The following is a 17,500-nucleotide window of genomic DNA, read 5'->3' on the forward strand; positions in this document are numbered from 1 at the left end:
CAGACAGACAGTCAGACAGACAGTCAGACAGACAGACAGTCAGACAGACAGACAGACAGTCAGACAGACAGACAGACAGACAGTCAGACAGACAGACAGACAGACAGTCAGACAGACAGTCAGACAGACAGACAGTCAGAGAGACAGTCAGACAGACAGACAGTCAGACAGACAGACAGAAAGACAGACAGAAAGACAAACAGACAGACAGACAGTCAGACAGACAGTCAGACAGACAGACAGTCAGACAGACAGACAGACAGACAGTCAGACAGACAGACAGACAGACAGACAGTCAGTCAGACAGACAGACAGACAGACAGACAGTCAGTCAGACAGACAGACAGACAGTCAGTCAGACAGACAGTCAGACAGACAGTCAGACAGACAGACAGACAGACAGTCAAACAGACAGACAGACAGACAGACAGACAGGTGTGGTGGAGAATATCCGAGAACAAATAGTTTTTGTCCTCAGGGCGACGTCTCAACCTGTACACAGAACAACAGCACTGAGGTCGATTACTGAGATCTTTCACACAGGACAGGAGTGTGTGAGCTCGGCCAACTTTACATGTAGAAATGCTGCACAAATGAGTCGCGTCAGATTAATTGTTGTTTAACTGTATTTGTGTAAGCTATGACACTATCGTCTTTATGTGGATGCTCTCAAAGCGTGATGTAAACTACGGGCAAAAAACAGTAGTTTTCATTGCAAATGTGCTGAAAAACAGAAACATATTTTTGGTGACATAATTCACAACAATCCTGTGCTTCCTCACATAAGTTTTTAATGCTAATATTTGAAGCTTCCACTTCAAACACGGAAGTGTGATAAAGGCCTATTTGATGCAAAATATAGTCAAAACAGAATTATATATATATATGGTGCTGAGTCACATTTGACATGGTCTTTGTCTTGATATTTTTAGGTATGGAAAGATTGTGTCCACCAAAGCTATCCTGGACAAAACTACCAACAAGTGCAAAGGTGAGTGCAAATCACTCATTGCCAATGACATATAGCCTATGCATCTGATGTAAATATCTTACTTTTTGTATGTATATATATAGGTTATGGCTTTGTGGATTTCGACAGTCCTCCAGCAGCGCAGAAGGCCGTGACGGCGCTCAAGGCCAGCGGGGTTCAAGCTCAGATGGCCAAGGTAGGATATTATTATCACAGAAATACCTTATGAACATGACGTCCATTCAGCACATAAACCATTGGATGGCACGTAACAGTCTGAATAAACTCGCTTTGCCGCTTCACTTGTAGCAGAATGTAGTGAGGAGGTCACCTGTGTTTATTCTGTGAATTCCAGCTCTCTTGCTTAGAAATGTTGTTTCTCGAAGCTGACGTGTTTCCGTTGGAGCAGCGCAGGCTTGATAAATCGTCTCCATGCTTGTGATAAAACTGAATACAGTATGAATACAGTTCAAGCCACAGTCACACTTTTCATTCCATTCAAACGCATCCAAACGCATCCAAACGCAAGTTTATCCGAAGAAGTTTTGGAATTTCTCTGCATTCCAAAGTTCAGGTTTGGTGAACTTCGTATGACGTTGCAGCGTTCGTAGAAATGTAGCATGTTCAAAGTCTAGTGGAACATAAATGAAAGTGCAACAATATGCAATAGTCTCCAAAAGTACACATTAAATCACAGACCGTGTTGTTTATGTTGTTCGTTCTTATTTTTCATACCCACACCAACTCATGTTTACTTCTGCTATTTTTAGTCCATTATTGTTTACCAAAACCTTAACTCATAATGAAACATTTGCTCATTTTTAGAATTAAAAATAAAACAAAAAATATATTTATTAATTGTAAAACAAAAAACAAACAAAAAAACAATAATTTACAATTTTCAGGTTATAGTAATATGAGGTAACTGTATGATTTTAAAATGGTTGAAGGTTAGGGTTAGGGTTAGTACCTAGTTTTTTACCAGTAATTATAATTATTATAGTAAATATATACTATAGAATATACGCTACCATTCAAAAGTTTTTTTTTAAAGGAATTAAAACTTTTATTCAGAAATGATGCATTAATTTGATCAAATGTGACAGTAAAGACAATTATAATGTTACAAATGCTTTCTATTTTAAATAAAAAATGTTGTTCTTTTGAAATTTCTATTCATCAAAGAATCCCAGGGGGAAAACACACTCAAATATGAAGCAGCACAACAGTTTCCAACACTGATAATAATCAGAAATGTTTCTTGATCATCAAATCATCATATTAGAGTGATTTCTGAAGGATCATGTGACAGTAAAGACTGGAGTAATGATGCTGAAAATTCAGCTTTGATCACAGGAATAAATTACACTACTTAAATTCACAGAGAAAACAGCTGTTTTACATTATATTAATATTTCACAATATTACCTTTTATCAAGTATTTTTGATCAAATAAATACAGCCGTCTTTCAAAAACATTAAACAATATGACCCACTCCAAACATTTGACCAGTAGTGTACATGTTGAACAGGGCCGTAAGATAAAGTGCTCTGTAAGTACGTACACATGTACATACCAGCATCATAAACTGTCCCTGCGTGGCTTCCTGGACACCAGTTCAGGTTTGTTGACGTTTGTTAGGTAATGCTTGACTGGTTTAAACACACACACACACACACACACACACACACACACACACACACACTGATGTGAAGCTATCTTTACTCCTAGAGATAGGGTTAATTGACACACATTTTACGACATAAAGATATGTATGTTTATGTCTCTTGGCTCTTTGAGTCTTTTCTCTGGCACGTTCTGTGCCATTTGTTTGCTGTTTTGTGTGTGTGTGTGTGTGTGTGTGTGTGTGTGTGTGTGTGTGTGTGTGTGTGTGTGTGTGTGTGTGTGTGTGTGTGTGTGTGTGTGTGTGTGTGTGTGTGTGTGTGTGTGTGTGTGTGTGTGTGTGTGAATGTCTCTGTTGTAATCCTCTGAATTTGATCCCTCGGTGTCTCCCAAACTCCATTTTTCCCGACACAGGGAGTGTGTGTGAAACACACACTTTAAATACATGCACACTGATAAATGCTAGCTATACATCAACGGTGAACCTACGAACTTGACATTGAAAAAACAAACTGATCCACCTCTCTCTGCTTCATTTTAATTGTTTTGTTTTAACTATATAAAACTATATAAAACATAAAAAAACTATAAAACATAAGTAAATGCTGTCTGGTCAATGCAACATTTCAGTCATGATACATGATACAGTGTCATTAAAGTCGGCCTGAAACAATTTGCTATCGTCTTTTCTTCCCTATTGTGTGGTATATCTGAGTGAAACTGCTTCTCAAACGAGAACAAATGTGGGCGGAGCTTGATTTTGTCCGTGGGGAATTGATTGGATGGTTGTGGTTTGCTATTGGTGGATCTCGTGTGAGTGACAGGTTGCCCCGCCCTCGTCATCAGAGAAGAGATGAGCTGTCTATCTCTCTAGTCTGGGATAATTGTAAAAACGTCCACTTTCAGCTTGTGGTTCACATGTCTTTTTGCTGTGAAATTTTACAGATTTTTATGAAGTAAAAGTATAAGAATCATTTTATATAGTTAGTAATATTTCAAGATGAACGCCTACTAGACTGAAGCAGCTTAAGTTTACTTAATTATCCATATATCAGAAAAATCATGTTCAAATGCGAGTATCAAATATGATCATCAGGCTTTTGAGGAAGGTTTATTTGTTCATCTCTCAATCATTATATTGCATTGCATTATTGTTTTAAAACTACAGAGCTTTGATCATAAAACTAAGCATTTATTTAAACATCTTTCTAAATTATTGGGAGGGTTTATATGCAATTTTTTTTTATAAGTAATCTGTTATACTGTTATGAAGATCTCATTGATTTACATTACAATCAGAATTTCATCTTTTATCAGCATCTGCACCAAATTGCTTATTTTTGCTCAATTCGGGCCTCCAAATAAAACTGAGGAGTTTGAGCTTCATATTCTCACTATATCATAGCCATAAAAGCCATCAAATATGATACTCAACAAGAAACACATACGCATGCCTTTTTAGAAAATTTGTAACGGTTCCATAAAAAAAAAAAAGGTGTTTCTGGCTATTATTTGTATGTATATGTCAGGCTTTACAGGGTTAACTTCGACAGTCTGATCAAATAATGCATCAAGAAAAATATCTTTGCACAAAATCACACTGGAAGTAGAAGGTCAAGTTGAGGGCATTGCATTGTGGGGTATAGTGTTATGTGCAGTGTGTTCTCTGCATCTTTTGGCAGTAGTCGTAGCAGTATGTCATCGTCTCGGTATGCGTACAGTCACCGTTTACAGACTGCATAATGCAGGAGTAAGAAGAGTAGTGTGTTAGCATAGCCAGTGAACATGCTTAGCGTTGCTTAAGTGAAAAATGGTCATCAGTGTTGGAAATCTTGGTTTATTTTCAGTCTTAAAGAAAGTTTCTGATGTGTTTAGACTCAGGGAGTCTGGGAAGCGTGTCATGGAAACAGGAAGGAGATCTTTTTCTCCAGGGAAAGATGAGACCGGCAGAGCTAAGATGATGTCAGGCTTTTCTGTTTCTCTTTTCACTCTTTTACTGTAGCATTTTCAGACCACTTCATCAGCCTCTCAGTGTGTGTGTGTGTGTGTGTGTGTGTGTGTGTGTGTGTGCTGTTTTGATGTAAAGCCCAAAGTATACTTAGTTTTTTTGCACTGTTGTATGCATGGCCTTTCAAACTATACTCAATTTGACGTCTAGGCGCACACAGGTGGACATTATGACAACTTGCTCTCTGTGGACAGAATGTTTTGTCTCATAACCCATATACACACTTTTATAATCTTTATAGGTTTGTAGGCTAGAGTTGTACAAATGCGGGAACTTTCTAATCTCCTTGCAAATCTCTCATCCATGCAGCCATCCGTTGTTGTAGCTTGCATGTGTTTCTCTCTGTTCTGTTTATTCAGTTTTTTCTTTGACTAGTTGTGAATCAACGGCCCAGAAGCACTGTTGCCACCTTGTGGACGAACAAATTACTTTGTGGCAAAAATATAATTGAATGCATGTGCATATTTGTACGCAGTTATAATAACAGTCCTAGGGAACGCATAAAAAGTGATGTATACTTTGGGCATTTATTCATTCTCAACACAGTGCCGTAAAGTTCTCTCTCTGCCTGACAAAAAAAGTGTGAGAAAATTTCATTCGGATTTTTAAAGGTCTTGGGAGGATGCATTTAGAATTTGATGCATTTGAGTCAAGATAACACAGATGATAACACTGTAGCTGGATCTTGGCTGGGAGGGCAGGGGCAAAATCTAGTTATGAAATTATTCTATGACTGAATGAAAAAACTGAAGCTTTAAATATATATAATATATATTTATAATATATATAATTTAACCAAAGTACCTAGATGGACAACGATTTTGACTCGTCAGCTGATGATAATAAGGGTTTAAACCATTTCAAATCATTGTAATTTAAGTCCCAGTTAAAGTGTTAGTTCAACCAAAAAAATTAAATTATCCCATAATTTGCTCTCCCTCAAGACATCCTAGGTGTATATAAGTTTCTTCTTTCAGCCAAACACAATCGGAGTTATATTAAAGAATATCCTGGCTCTTTCAAGCTTTATAATGGGAGTGAATGGGGCCTTAGATTTTGAAGAAAAGAAATCAGCAAAGCGCATCCATCCATCATAACAGTAATCCACACGACTTAATAAAGGCCTTCTGAAGCAAAGCAAAGCGTTTTTGTAAGAAAAATATAGATATTTAAAACTTTATAAACTATAATCACTGGCTTTCGGTAACGGCCTTACATGAGTCTAGTTCTGGCGGAAGAGTGACCTCTGACCCGATGCATGACGAGTGACCTCTGACCTGATGCAGGGCGAGTGACCTCTGACCTGAAGCATGACGAGTGACCTCTGACCCGACGAGTGACCTCTGACCCGACGAGTGACCTCTGACCCGATGCATTACGAGTGACCTCTGACCCGGCGCATGACGAGTGACCTCTGACCTGACGCATGACGAGTGACCCGACGCATAACGAGTGACCTCTGGTATGACGAGTGACCTCTGACCCGACGCATGACGAGTGACCTCTGACCCGACGCATGACGGGTGACCTCTGACCCGACACAAGACGAGTGACCTCTGGTATGACGAGTGACCTCTGACCTGAAGCATGACGAGTGACCTCTGGTATGACGAGTGACCTCTGACCCGACGCATGATGAGTGACCTCTGACCTGAAGCATGACGAGTGACCTCTGGTATGACGAGTGACCTCTGACCCGACGCACGATGAGTGACCTCTGACCTGAAGCATGATGAGTGACCTCTGACCTGAAGCACGACGAGTGACCTCTGACCTGAAGCATGACGAGTGACCTCTGACCCGACGCACGATGAGTGACCTCTGACCTGAAGCATGACGAGTGACCTCTGACCTGAAGCTTGACGAGTGGCCTCTGACCCGATGCACGACAAGTGACCTCTGACCCAACGCATGGTGAGTGACCTCTGACCTGACGCACGATGAGTGACCTGTGACGTGACGCACGACGAGTGACCTCTGACCTGACGCACGATGAGTGACCTGTGACGTGATGCACGGCGAGTGACCTCTGACCCGACGCACGACGAGTGACCTCTGACCTGACGCACGATGAGTGACCTGTGACGCGACGCACGACGAGTGACCTTTGACCTGACGCACGACGAGTGACCTCTGACCTGACGCACGATGAGTGACCTCTGACCCGACGCACGACGAGTGACCTCTGACCCGACGCACGACGAGTGACCTCTGACCCGACGCATTTTCTGATTGATTCTCCTGTATTGGCGTAGGTTTATAAATGATTTACATTACAAATCTGGTGAAATGGCACATGTTGTGTTCCCAGCAACCCAGACTCAAGCGTCTGCAGAGATGGAGTTTGATACCCGAGCTGCTGAGACGCTCCACGCATGGAAATGATAACAGAGCAACACTTCGCTATGAAACACAAAGCGCGTCAGAGCCGCTCTGAGAAACACGTAACCTGCTCGCATGTGAATAATTAGAGCATCACGCTTTACTCTAAAACCCGCACCGCATACTTTTTTAATTGAATTGCAGACTTTGTGATTTCACAATAGCACTAAGCACTAAATTGTAATTGTTTTAAAACTTTAAAATAAATCGTGCAGCCTTACAAAATGGTCTAATAATGCTGTTCATGGATTTTCGTCCATGGAATGCACCACTTCCGGTGTTTTGCCGGGTAAATTGCAATCAAGGATTTTATTAGAGGAATCGTGACAGCCCTGTTATTTTACCAATTCATAGTTTTCAGTCACGTGACTGACGCGGAGACCTGGAGGCCAAAACACCCCTAGAACTGCAGCACAGGCCTGACAGTTTTCCATCTCAAAGGACAAAAAACTAAAACATGTCAACAAAATGCAGGTTTTGGGCATTTGTGATTCACATGTTGCAGTAAAAACAGCGGGACATTTTAAAACGCTTAGCATGAAAAACACACAAAGTGCATTAATGTACCAAGACAGTGATATCTAAAGATCAAATTCACAGCTTATTGATAATGCATACTAAACAGGCAATCAGATGAGCCCAGAATATGACTGCAATTAATTAAATGCTGAAGTGATTTGTTTACAATGTTTTTCATTGGAAAAACGCTTATCGAGAACTGAGCTTTGCATCTATATTCTGTGTTCATCTGCTTGCTTGTACATATAATTAATAAGTTGTATATTGAATTTGGTCTTTTAATATGGTGGGTGTTCCTTTAAGGGTGTGATGTCACGTGAAAACTTTGGATTGTACGACTGATTAGTAGAGTCAGATGTAATTTCTGCATTTATTTCCAGCAACAGGAACAGGATCCCACTAACCTGTACATCTCTAACCTGCCCGTGTCCATGGACGAGCAGGAGCTGGAGGCCATGCTCAAGTCCTTCGGTCAGGTCATTTCCACTCGCATCTTACGGGACGCTAACGGAACCAGCAGAGGAGTCGGCTTCGCTAGGTACTCCATCCATCCATCCATCCATCTGTATATACACATCCATCCATCCATCCATCCATCCATCCATCCACATATACACATCCATCCATCCATCCATCCACATATACACATCTATCCATCCATCCATCCATCCACATATACACATATACACATCCATCCATCCATCCATCCACATATACACATATACACATCCATCCATCCACATATATCCATCCATCCATCCATCCATCCATCCACATATATCCATCCATCCATCCATCCATCCACATATACACATCCATCCATCCATCCATCCACATATACACATCCATCCATCCATCCATCCACATATACACATATACACATCCATCCATCCACATATATCCATCCATCCATCCATCCATCCATCCACATATACACATATACACATCCATCCATCCATCCATCCATATATACACATCCATCCATCCACATATATCCATCCATCCATCCATCCACATATACACATATACACATCCATCCATCCATCCATCCACATATACACATATACACATCCATCCATCCACATATATCCATCCATCCATCCATCCATCCATCCACATATATCCATCCATCCATCCATCCATCCACATATACACATGTACACATCCATCCACATATACACATATACACATCCATCCATCCACATATATCCATCCATCCATCCATCCATATATACACATCCATCCATCCACATATACACATCCATCCATCCATATATACACATCCATCCATCCATCCATCCACATATACACATCAATCCATCCATATATACACATCCATCCATCCACATATACACATATACACATCCATCCATCCACATATACACATATACACATCCATCCATCCATATATACACATCCATCCATCCATCCATCCATATATACACATCCATCCATCCATCAATATATACACATCCATCCATCCATCCATCCATCCATATATACACATCCATCCATCCATCCATCCACATATACACATATACACATCCATCCACATATACACATATACACATCCATCCATATATACACATCCATCCATCCATCCATCCATATATACACATCCATCCATATATACACATCCATCCATCCATCCATATATACACATCCATCCATATATACACATCCATCCATCCATCCATCCATATATACACATCCATCCATCCATCCATCCACATATACACATATACACATCCATCCATATATACACATCCATCCATCCACATATACACATCCATCCACATATACACATCCATCCATATATACACATCCATCCATCCATCCATCCCTCCCAAAAATAAATCTGATAAATGAATTTCACAACTTTTTCCACCATTTATTAGTTTATCCATGTCTTTCTATTACAGGATGGAATCTACAGAGAAGTGTGAAGCCATCATTCAGCATTTTAATGGAAAATACATCAAAACCCCACCAGGAGTGCCAGGTAGACAATATATATTTGAATTATTTTATATAAATTCCAATTAAAGACATTTTGAAACTAATATTTTGGTTACTGGTCGCTTCGACTGTAGTACCTTCAGAACCGTTGTTATGCAAGTTTGCTGACGGAGGACAAAAGAAGCGACAGAACCAGACAAAGTACCTTCAGAACGGTCGACCCTGGCATAGAGACAGTGATACGGTACGAGCGAGTATTTATATATGTATTTATATTTATGCGAGTATTCATACAGACCCTGTGCATTTGATGTAAAGTTAATCATATTCATTTCCACATTCAGGGAGGAATGACGCTCACATACGACCCAACAGCCTTACAGAACGGGTGAGAACAGACTCTCAAAGCCTGTTTTAATGCATCTACTATTTAATGTGTATATTAAAAATGCTTGTTTATTTGCCTATATATCATCACAATATTAACTGAACGTCTAACTTTAGTGCTGATGTTTAAGCTTGATTGTTTTTGCGATTATTTTCAGGTTTTATTCTTCTCCGTACAGCATCGCTCCAAACAGAATGATCGCTCAGACATCTCTGTCTCCATACATGCAATCACAATTACCGTCCTACCAGGTCTGCTTTTTTCCATGTTCATCTCTCTTTAGTGTGTAATGTTGCTGTTTGAGCATATTAAAGCTCTGCAGAGTTCATCATTTTATCCCTTAAAACTCATCTTTGATCACCAAAATGACATATTTAAACGTTTTTTCCTTTAAAAAAATATTCGTCATGGCTTAAAATAGCTTGAATGAAACTCGACACCCTTGCCTCATTTAGTATACGTGATTCTATGAATATGCAAATGAGCCCCGCCTCCACTCACTCACTCAGCTCAGAGATCCACTGGTTGACGATCACACGTTGATCTGATTGGTTACAAGGTAGTTTGTGACGTCAGAAACACCAGCGATTTCAAAGCGTGTTTTTGAGACTGTCTTTGGTTCACTGCAGTTTTAAGGAGGAAATACTCAGCAATGGTGTCGACTTATGAATTTACACATGGTTTGTCTTAAAGCATATTAAAAACACCACATAGACACATACACAACATTAAAAGCTGGATTTTCACCACAGGGGGACTTCCAGTCCCTCCAGCGGGAGTTATTCTCTATATCAGTGTCACTGTTTCTGTTTCTAAACTCTGTTTCTGGAGTCTCTTCCAGGAACGAACACGTCACAATATTCCTCATTTAAATAATTCATATGCAGAATAAAGGGGCGGGGCCTGGTTGAGTTAGTTAGTAGTGTGTTAAACTGGTGGTTGTGGAAAGGAGCGGGACATTTCTCAAACATACTCGAAGCGCTCGACCAATCACAACACACTGCTCCAGCCGGCCAATCAGAGCACAGTGTGCTTTTCAGAAGGAGGGGCTTCATAGAGACAGGAACTAAACAGAGCGTTACTGACAGACTGGGAAGAGAGGAGCCGCAACAATGGAGAATATGAGGAGAATAATCAACATTCAAGCAGGAAAACCTGTTCTAGTAGAGCACAAAAACACAATCAAGACTTTGTAAAATGGCACAAGACGTGCTGTTTAAAATAATTATATCAGTTCACTGTACACATACTCACACAAATATTATAGAGGAAAAAAATTTTTTGTGCAATATTAATCAAAACACATTAACACACTTATAAGGTCAGAGCAAAATGGTTTACTGATAATGCTTTCCTACATCAACATCTTCTGTTAACTTACTCGTTCACTCAGTGGTCTCTTCCATGTCTGATCACACATTTCTGAATGTCAGTCCAGATTAGATTTTTTCATTTTGTAGAGATACTGAGCTCAGTCTGAGCGTGTGCCAAAGCCGACAGCAGCCAGATGGAAGCTCACAGTGACTCAGCAAGCGTTGAGGGAGAATATCAGACCGCAGGGGCTTGTGGGAATTCTGACACCTTATTGAGAGCGGATGGATGAACAGGCAAAAGCTAACACTATTCGCTGAGGTCCTGTAGGTCTGATACAGCGCACTGAATGGCCCATTAGAGGAATGATGCTACAGCTCAGTCTGCTAGCATGTAAGGGCGGCTGGTGGGTTTTAAAATAAAGAGGCATACAACATTTGACCTTCCCAAGGATTTTTTTTTACTGCGTTAAAATAGCTTTTTTGGTCACTTTTAGACATTTACATGTACATTTACACTTTTACACAGAAAATTTACTGAAAGTGGCACATATACAGCAAGACAATAAAAAAAATAATGTAACTCACCTAGTCCTAGCCAATCACTTGAAGCAAAAAATCCATCTCTACTCTCTAGTTACATCAGTGGTAACAGTTCAAACTAATATCACATAATATACGTCTCGTCGATGATTGGTTGATATACCAAGGGAGGTATAGCCTCTGGCAAATTCGCTGCCATATGCTGTGAAATACTCTATGGTGATTGGCTATTTTAAAAAAATTTATCAACGGAGGTACAAGTCTCCACTAAATATTACAGGAATAGCAGACCCAAAAATTAAAATCATCATCATTCATTGCATCCTTTTTTTGTGTCACATTTATAAAAGTTTGGTGTAAGTTTTTTTGTTTAAATGTTTTCAAATGAAGTCGCTTCTGCTCACCAAAGCTGCATTTATTTGATCAAAAATACAGTAAAAAATCATTTTGAAATATTGTGAAATATCATTACAATTTAAAACAGCTGTTTTCTGTGGTGAATATATATATAATGAAGTGTCATTTATTCCTGTGATCAAAGCTGAATTTTCATCATCATTAGTGTCTTCAGTGTCACATGATCCAGTCTTCAGTGTCACATGATCCCTCAGAAATCATTCTGATATGATGATTTGATGCTCAAGAAACATTTGTGCCATTTTTGCTGCTTAATATTTTTTATGGAAACCGTGAAACTACAATTAAAACGTGTTTACTGTCAAAAGTGAGAGTGAAGACATTCATAATGTTACAAAAAATTTCTTTTTCAAATAAATGCTGTTTATTGAACTTTATATTCATCAAAGAATCCTGAAAAAACTTTAAAAATTCATAATACTAATAAGAACCATTAATTATAGTTGAGCACCAATAATAATTGATGATAACTGAGCAGTAAATCCTCATATTAGAGTGATTTCTGAAGGATCATGTGACACTGAAGACTGGAGTAATGATGCTGAAAATTCAGCTTTGATCACAGGAATAAATTACACTTTAACATATATTCCCATAGAAAACAGCTATTTCAAATTGTAATCATATTTCACTATTTGTACTGTATTTTTGATCAAATAAATGCAGCCTTGGTGAGCAGAAGAGACTTCTTTAAAATTCTTAATTATTTCAAACTTTTGTAGCCTGTGTATGTGCATAAAGGCTCATGTAAAGGCTATTTTTAGATGCAAACCCCTGTCCCATTCCAGTCACGAACGGCACCATCTGGCATTAAATGAGCAGCATATGGATCCAGGTGCACTGTGGGATAGCTAATTAATATTGGCTGGTATGGTGCATTTGAAGTCAGGCCCAGTATTTCTCCAGTGTCTGCAGTGTAACTCTGTGAGGCTGAAGTGTTGAGAGATGTATGGGAGTGTGCATAATGAGACAGGATCAGTTTTTGAGGAGATATCCATGTTTTTTGTGTCTGTGTCCACAGATGCACAGCCCGTCCTGGATGCATCATCAGTCGTACCTCATGCAGCCCGCAGTGAGTGTCACCTTTGCTTTACTGTAGCTTTACATGCATCTTCTCTGGGTTTATAACATCTCTCTCTCTCTGTGCGTAGGGGACCGTTCTGACTCAAGCTATGGATCACCCGATGTCCATTCAGCCCACGTCTATGATGGGACCCCTGACCCAACAGCTGGGTCACCTGTCTCTCGGCAGCGCCGGCACGGTGAGCTCTTTCACCTTTAATAGATCCTCAACAGGAGTTTGTCTTTAGGGGCTTTCGCACTGGAGGAACCTTTTCATAGGTCCTAGAACTATTGGCGGAAGTTCCCGGATTTTGGCGTGTTCACTCCGCAGGAACTAGGAACGATTTTAGCTCTAGGAACTCCTTTTAAAGGAACTAATTTAGCTCCTACTTCAGAGTCTATACCAGCACTATAGGAACTACCAGAGATGTTGGTGTTCTCTGATTGGCCGAACGCACGCGAAACACCAGCATTTTTAAAGCTGCAGTCCGTAACTTTTTTGGGTTAAAAATTATCCAAATAATTTTTTGAGCAAGTACATAACCAGCCGGTGTTCAAAACTCTCTGCTTGCCTTATCTCGACATCTGTCCACATAAAGAAGAGTCTCGGCTAGTCGGCTATGAGTGTGAGGATGTTGGAGATTTATAGCCTTTTCTCACAGCACTTGATATAATTACACTTATCAATTTGATGGCGGATCCAGAAAGGTTCAAACGACAATCACCAACTGGAGATTCACCCGCTGTAAAATGCGAAAGACTTCGGAGAAATAAAGACACTGCAACCGGCCCATGCGAAAACAAGGATAAATATCGGAAGGGCATTAAATGTAGTCACGCGATGCTGATGTTAACATTAACAATTTGAAAACAAAGTATAATTTCTACGGTTTGACGTGATATGATAAGCGATCGTTAGATTTAATTAGCGCGATTTACTGCAATGCTTTTTTCCCCTTAGTTGGTCTGAACAAAAGTGGATGTTACTTGCTCGTTCAGGCGACATTTTCCGGTGAAAATTCTAATGTTGGTCATACTTCCAAAAAGTATAATCTGTGATTTGCGAATGCCAGGATCCACACCGGCTGACAGCCGCACGTTCTCCTCAAAACATCGGATTCGTCCGCGCTGTGCCGTGCCGAGGCACAACCCTCGTAAAGTTGAGAAATCTGCGAATAACTGCAATTGCAGATTTCAAACAGAGATGGCGACAAAGAGGAAAAACTACAGACTCCAGCTGTTTAACAGTTCTACCTAATAACGTATCAGACAGGACTATTAAACAGATCGTAAACTAATGAACGCGGAGAATGTGAGCGCTGTGAGCTCAGGTTCTTGCGTTCTCATCGCCGTCAAAATAAATGTCACAAAAACAAGTGTGGCGAATGCAACCAGGAAAATGTTCCTATGGGAACCTTTAGTTCTCAGGGAACCACTCTGGTGGCTCGTTCCTAGAGCTACCCGGTGCGAAAGCCCCTTTTGTTTTAGAATCTAATTACTATCAAAGTGCCCCTATTAAGCTTTTTGGGATATTACCGTTCATGGAGTGTGTAATAGAGCTGTCTGTGACTGTAAAAGATCTGCAAAGTTTCAAAGTGCAGATAAATGGAGTTTTTGTCTCTCAAAAGAAAGAAGTGATTCTGAACTGAAACGAGTCGTCAGTAACTCCAGTCTCACTTCCTGCTGAATCTGTGTAGGTTTGTAACAGATTTGCATAATGCCAGTCTATGCTCTTCATTGGCTGCCGTGAACAACGTCTACTTTGACCCTCAAACACTGTAGTTTATCTGAGACTGGAAGAGTTTGGTTCGTGTTGTTCATGTGGAGAAGACGCTGTTTTCTGCTGACAAAGCAAATCCACTTTGATGAGATTGATACGGTAAAACCCACGCCATCGTTACTGTTCGTATCACTGAGGATCAAGAGCTGAGGAAGATCCAGAGCATAGACTGTAAAAAATATGGACAAAGCGTCTGTGACGTCACCCATAGACTTTCTGAAGAACGGGTTTGAAGCCGTTTATGGGGGGTATGGGCGGCGCCATCTTGGAAAATCTTGGGAAATCCTAACCCCGCCCACCTTCTAACGCAGCGCGCGTCACTCAGCTCGCTCTGCTACTCCGGGTATATTTCAGGCAACGAACTATTTTTTTACAGTCTATGGCAACGAAATATGTTATAAAACACCATACTAACTCTTTTCGTTTTCATTTAAAGAAATCTTAAACATTATAGCCACACAAATGTGGTTCAGGCAACGCATATTGATTATATTCAACTGCACATAACGTTTGCCTATTTATGAAAAACAAAACAAAATATAACACAAATCTGCCTCTTTTCATTTTAAATATAATATAAAAATATTAAACATTTTATGGTCCAGGCAATATGTGCATTTGTACTAAACAACAGATTTTGCAGTAAACAACATTACATATCATCTTCGTTGTATTAAAATGACAAAACTCAACCCAGTCTCTTTTTGTTAAATTTCAGTTTTATCAATATTAGCCATTATAAAAGTATAAGTAAAAGGTATAAGAAGCTATACAAATAAAGCAAACAATTCAATCAAACATACAAAGTCAGCGCGAGTTTAACCATACATAAAGTTAAATAGCTTATAAAGTTATGAAACTTCCCCTCAGCCAAAACGATTGCCCAGGGAAAAAAATATAGATTCACGAGACCAAAAATCGCCCATTAGATACACACAAGATGAATTATATCTCATGTTTAACCACTACAGAGACGCCAGAGTCCGCGGCATTGGCGGCAAACCTCAGAACGTCAAGCCGATGTAAGACCGTTCCAGGCGGGGTACATCGCGCCGAGCACCCGGTCATCGCTGGATCAACTGGATACAATTTTCATAAATCTTTAAATAAACCACAGATTTGAGCTTTAAACAACTACATTCTCGCCTGAAAAACTCTTAAAACTACATTTCATGATACAGAAACAGTAGTATTATATGTCAACTGTATTAAAAAATGGCGCTTCTTATGTTGTCATTCTCTGTGGCGCTGCCTTGTCAGCTGTCAATCAAGCTGTCAATCAAAGTTAACCACGCCCTTATTGTCATACATTTTATATCTAAATACGATCTAAACTAACGAGTTAGAAAAAAATTCACTACCCTCGCCGTTGTCAGGCACTCGAAAGCTATCGAAAAATACAATAAAAGTCCATGGGACCAACCTGTAAAGACATGAATTTATGCTGTGAAAACGGACATTTTAACATGGGGGCTATGGACATTTGCTCCCTTTTGGGACCTTCCCCTAGCGGATTTTCGATGTATTGCAGTTTTTCGCACTTCCGGGTAGGCTTCATTTTTCAGATCAGAATGTTGCCGCTTGATCCAGAGCTGAAATTCAGATATGATAATGAGCGTTTGGTTTCTGACACGGTCGACCAATCACAACAGACTGGGCCATCTGACCAATCAGAGCAGAGCAGCTCTCAGAGAGGCGGGGTTTAGAGAGACTGAATCCTTGATCGAACCGTTTCAGACACTGAGAGAATAGAGCTGATGCTGCAGTGGAGATTATGAGGAAATAAAAGTGTTTTTTGACCTGTGATGCTTATAAACCTGTAGTAGGAGACTCCAAAATAACATTAGGAACCTTTCAAATTACATAATAGGGGCAGTTTTTAACCATTGTTTTATTTATGTTGTCTACAGTATATTCCTAACACAGCTATGCAAGGAACGTACATCCCTCAGTACACCCCAGTGCCTCCCTCTAGTGTTACATTAGAGGTACGACAACCGTTCATCCTCACACACTGCTTTACATGATGAACTGGTTCATTACTTACATGTGATTCATTCTCATTCTGTGTGATGTAGGAAAACAGTGGACAACAGCAGCAGGTTTCCATGGAGACGCCTTCGGAACACACTAATTATTCCTATCAGCACAGCAAATGAAGCTTTGGTAATACAACACATACAAGATGGGAAACGTTCAGTATGATGTCTATCAAATGGCCGATTTGGCACTGCGGCTTATATTTTTATGTTGGCTTGATAAAACTTTCAAACATGAACTCCTATAGAGTATTTAACTATCTTTTATCACTAGCAAAGCCAACACCATGGTAAATCATGCTAGCAATGTGCTAATATGCTAGAAGCATGTTACCAATGTGTCAAATCATGTTGGCAACATGTTAAAACATACTAGCAATGTGTAAAAAATGCTAGTAATGTGTTAGCAGTGTGTTAAATCATGCTAGCAACATACTAAGACATGTTAGGAGTGTGCTGATTAATGTGAGAATGCTAGCAACACATTAAAACATTTTAG

General features: G+C 39.9%; 1 protein-coding gene across 1 annotated transcript in view; it reads left to right on the top strand.

Moving 5' to 3' along the window:
* Positions 1 to 17,500, top strand: part of rbms2a (RNA binding motif, single stranded interacting protein 2a) — a 58,758-nt gene that overhangs the window by 39,154 nt on the left and 2,104 nt on the right. The window contains exons 3-13 of the mRNA XM_079857300.1: positions 933 to 991; positions 1,075 to 1,166; positions 7,884 to 8,041; positions 9,426 to 9,505; positions 9,597 to 9,706; positions 9,807 to 9,850; positions 10,008 to 10,101; positions 13,142 to 13,192; positions 13,272 to 13,382; positions 16,873 to 16,950; positions 17,041 to 17,128. Of these exons, the coding sequence (XP_079713426.1) occupies positions 933 to 991; positions 1,075 to 1,166; positions 7,884 to 8,041; positions 9,426 to 9,505; positions 9,597 to 9,706; positions 9,807 to 9,850; positions 10,008 to 10,101; positions 13,142 to 13,192; positions 13,272 to 13,382; positions 16,873 to 16,950; positions 17,041 to 17,121 (958 nt within the window). The 3' untranslated portion in view covers positions 17,122 to 17,128. The remainder of the gene's footprint in view (positions 1 to 932; positions 992 to 1,074; positions 1,167 to 7,883; positions 8,042 to 9,425; positions 9,506 to 9,596; positions 9,707 to 9,806; positions 9,851 to 10,007; positions 10,102 to 13,141; positions 13,193 to 13,271; positions 13,383 to 16,872; positions 16,951 to 17,040; positions 17,129 to 17,500) is intronic.

Source organism: Squalius cephalus, assembly GCF_949319135.1.
Source record: "Squalius cephalus genome assembly, chromosome: 22".
Classification (NCBI taxonomy): domain Eukaryota; kingdom Metazoa; phylum Chordata; class Actinopteri; order Cypriniformes; family Leuciscidae; genus Squalius; species Squalius cephalus.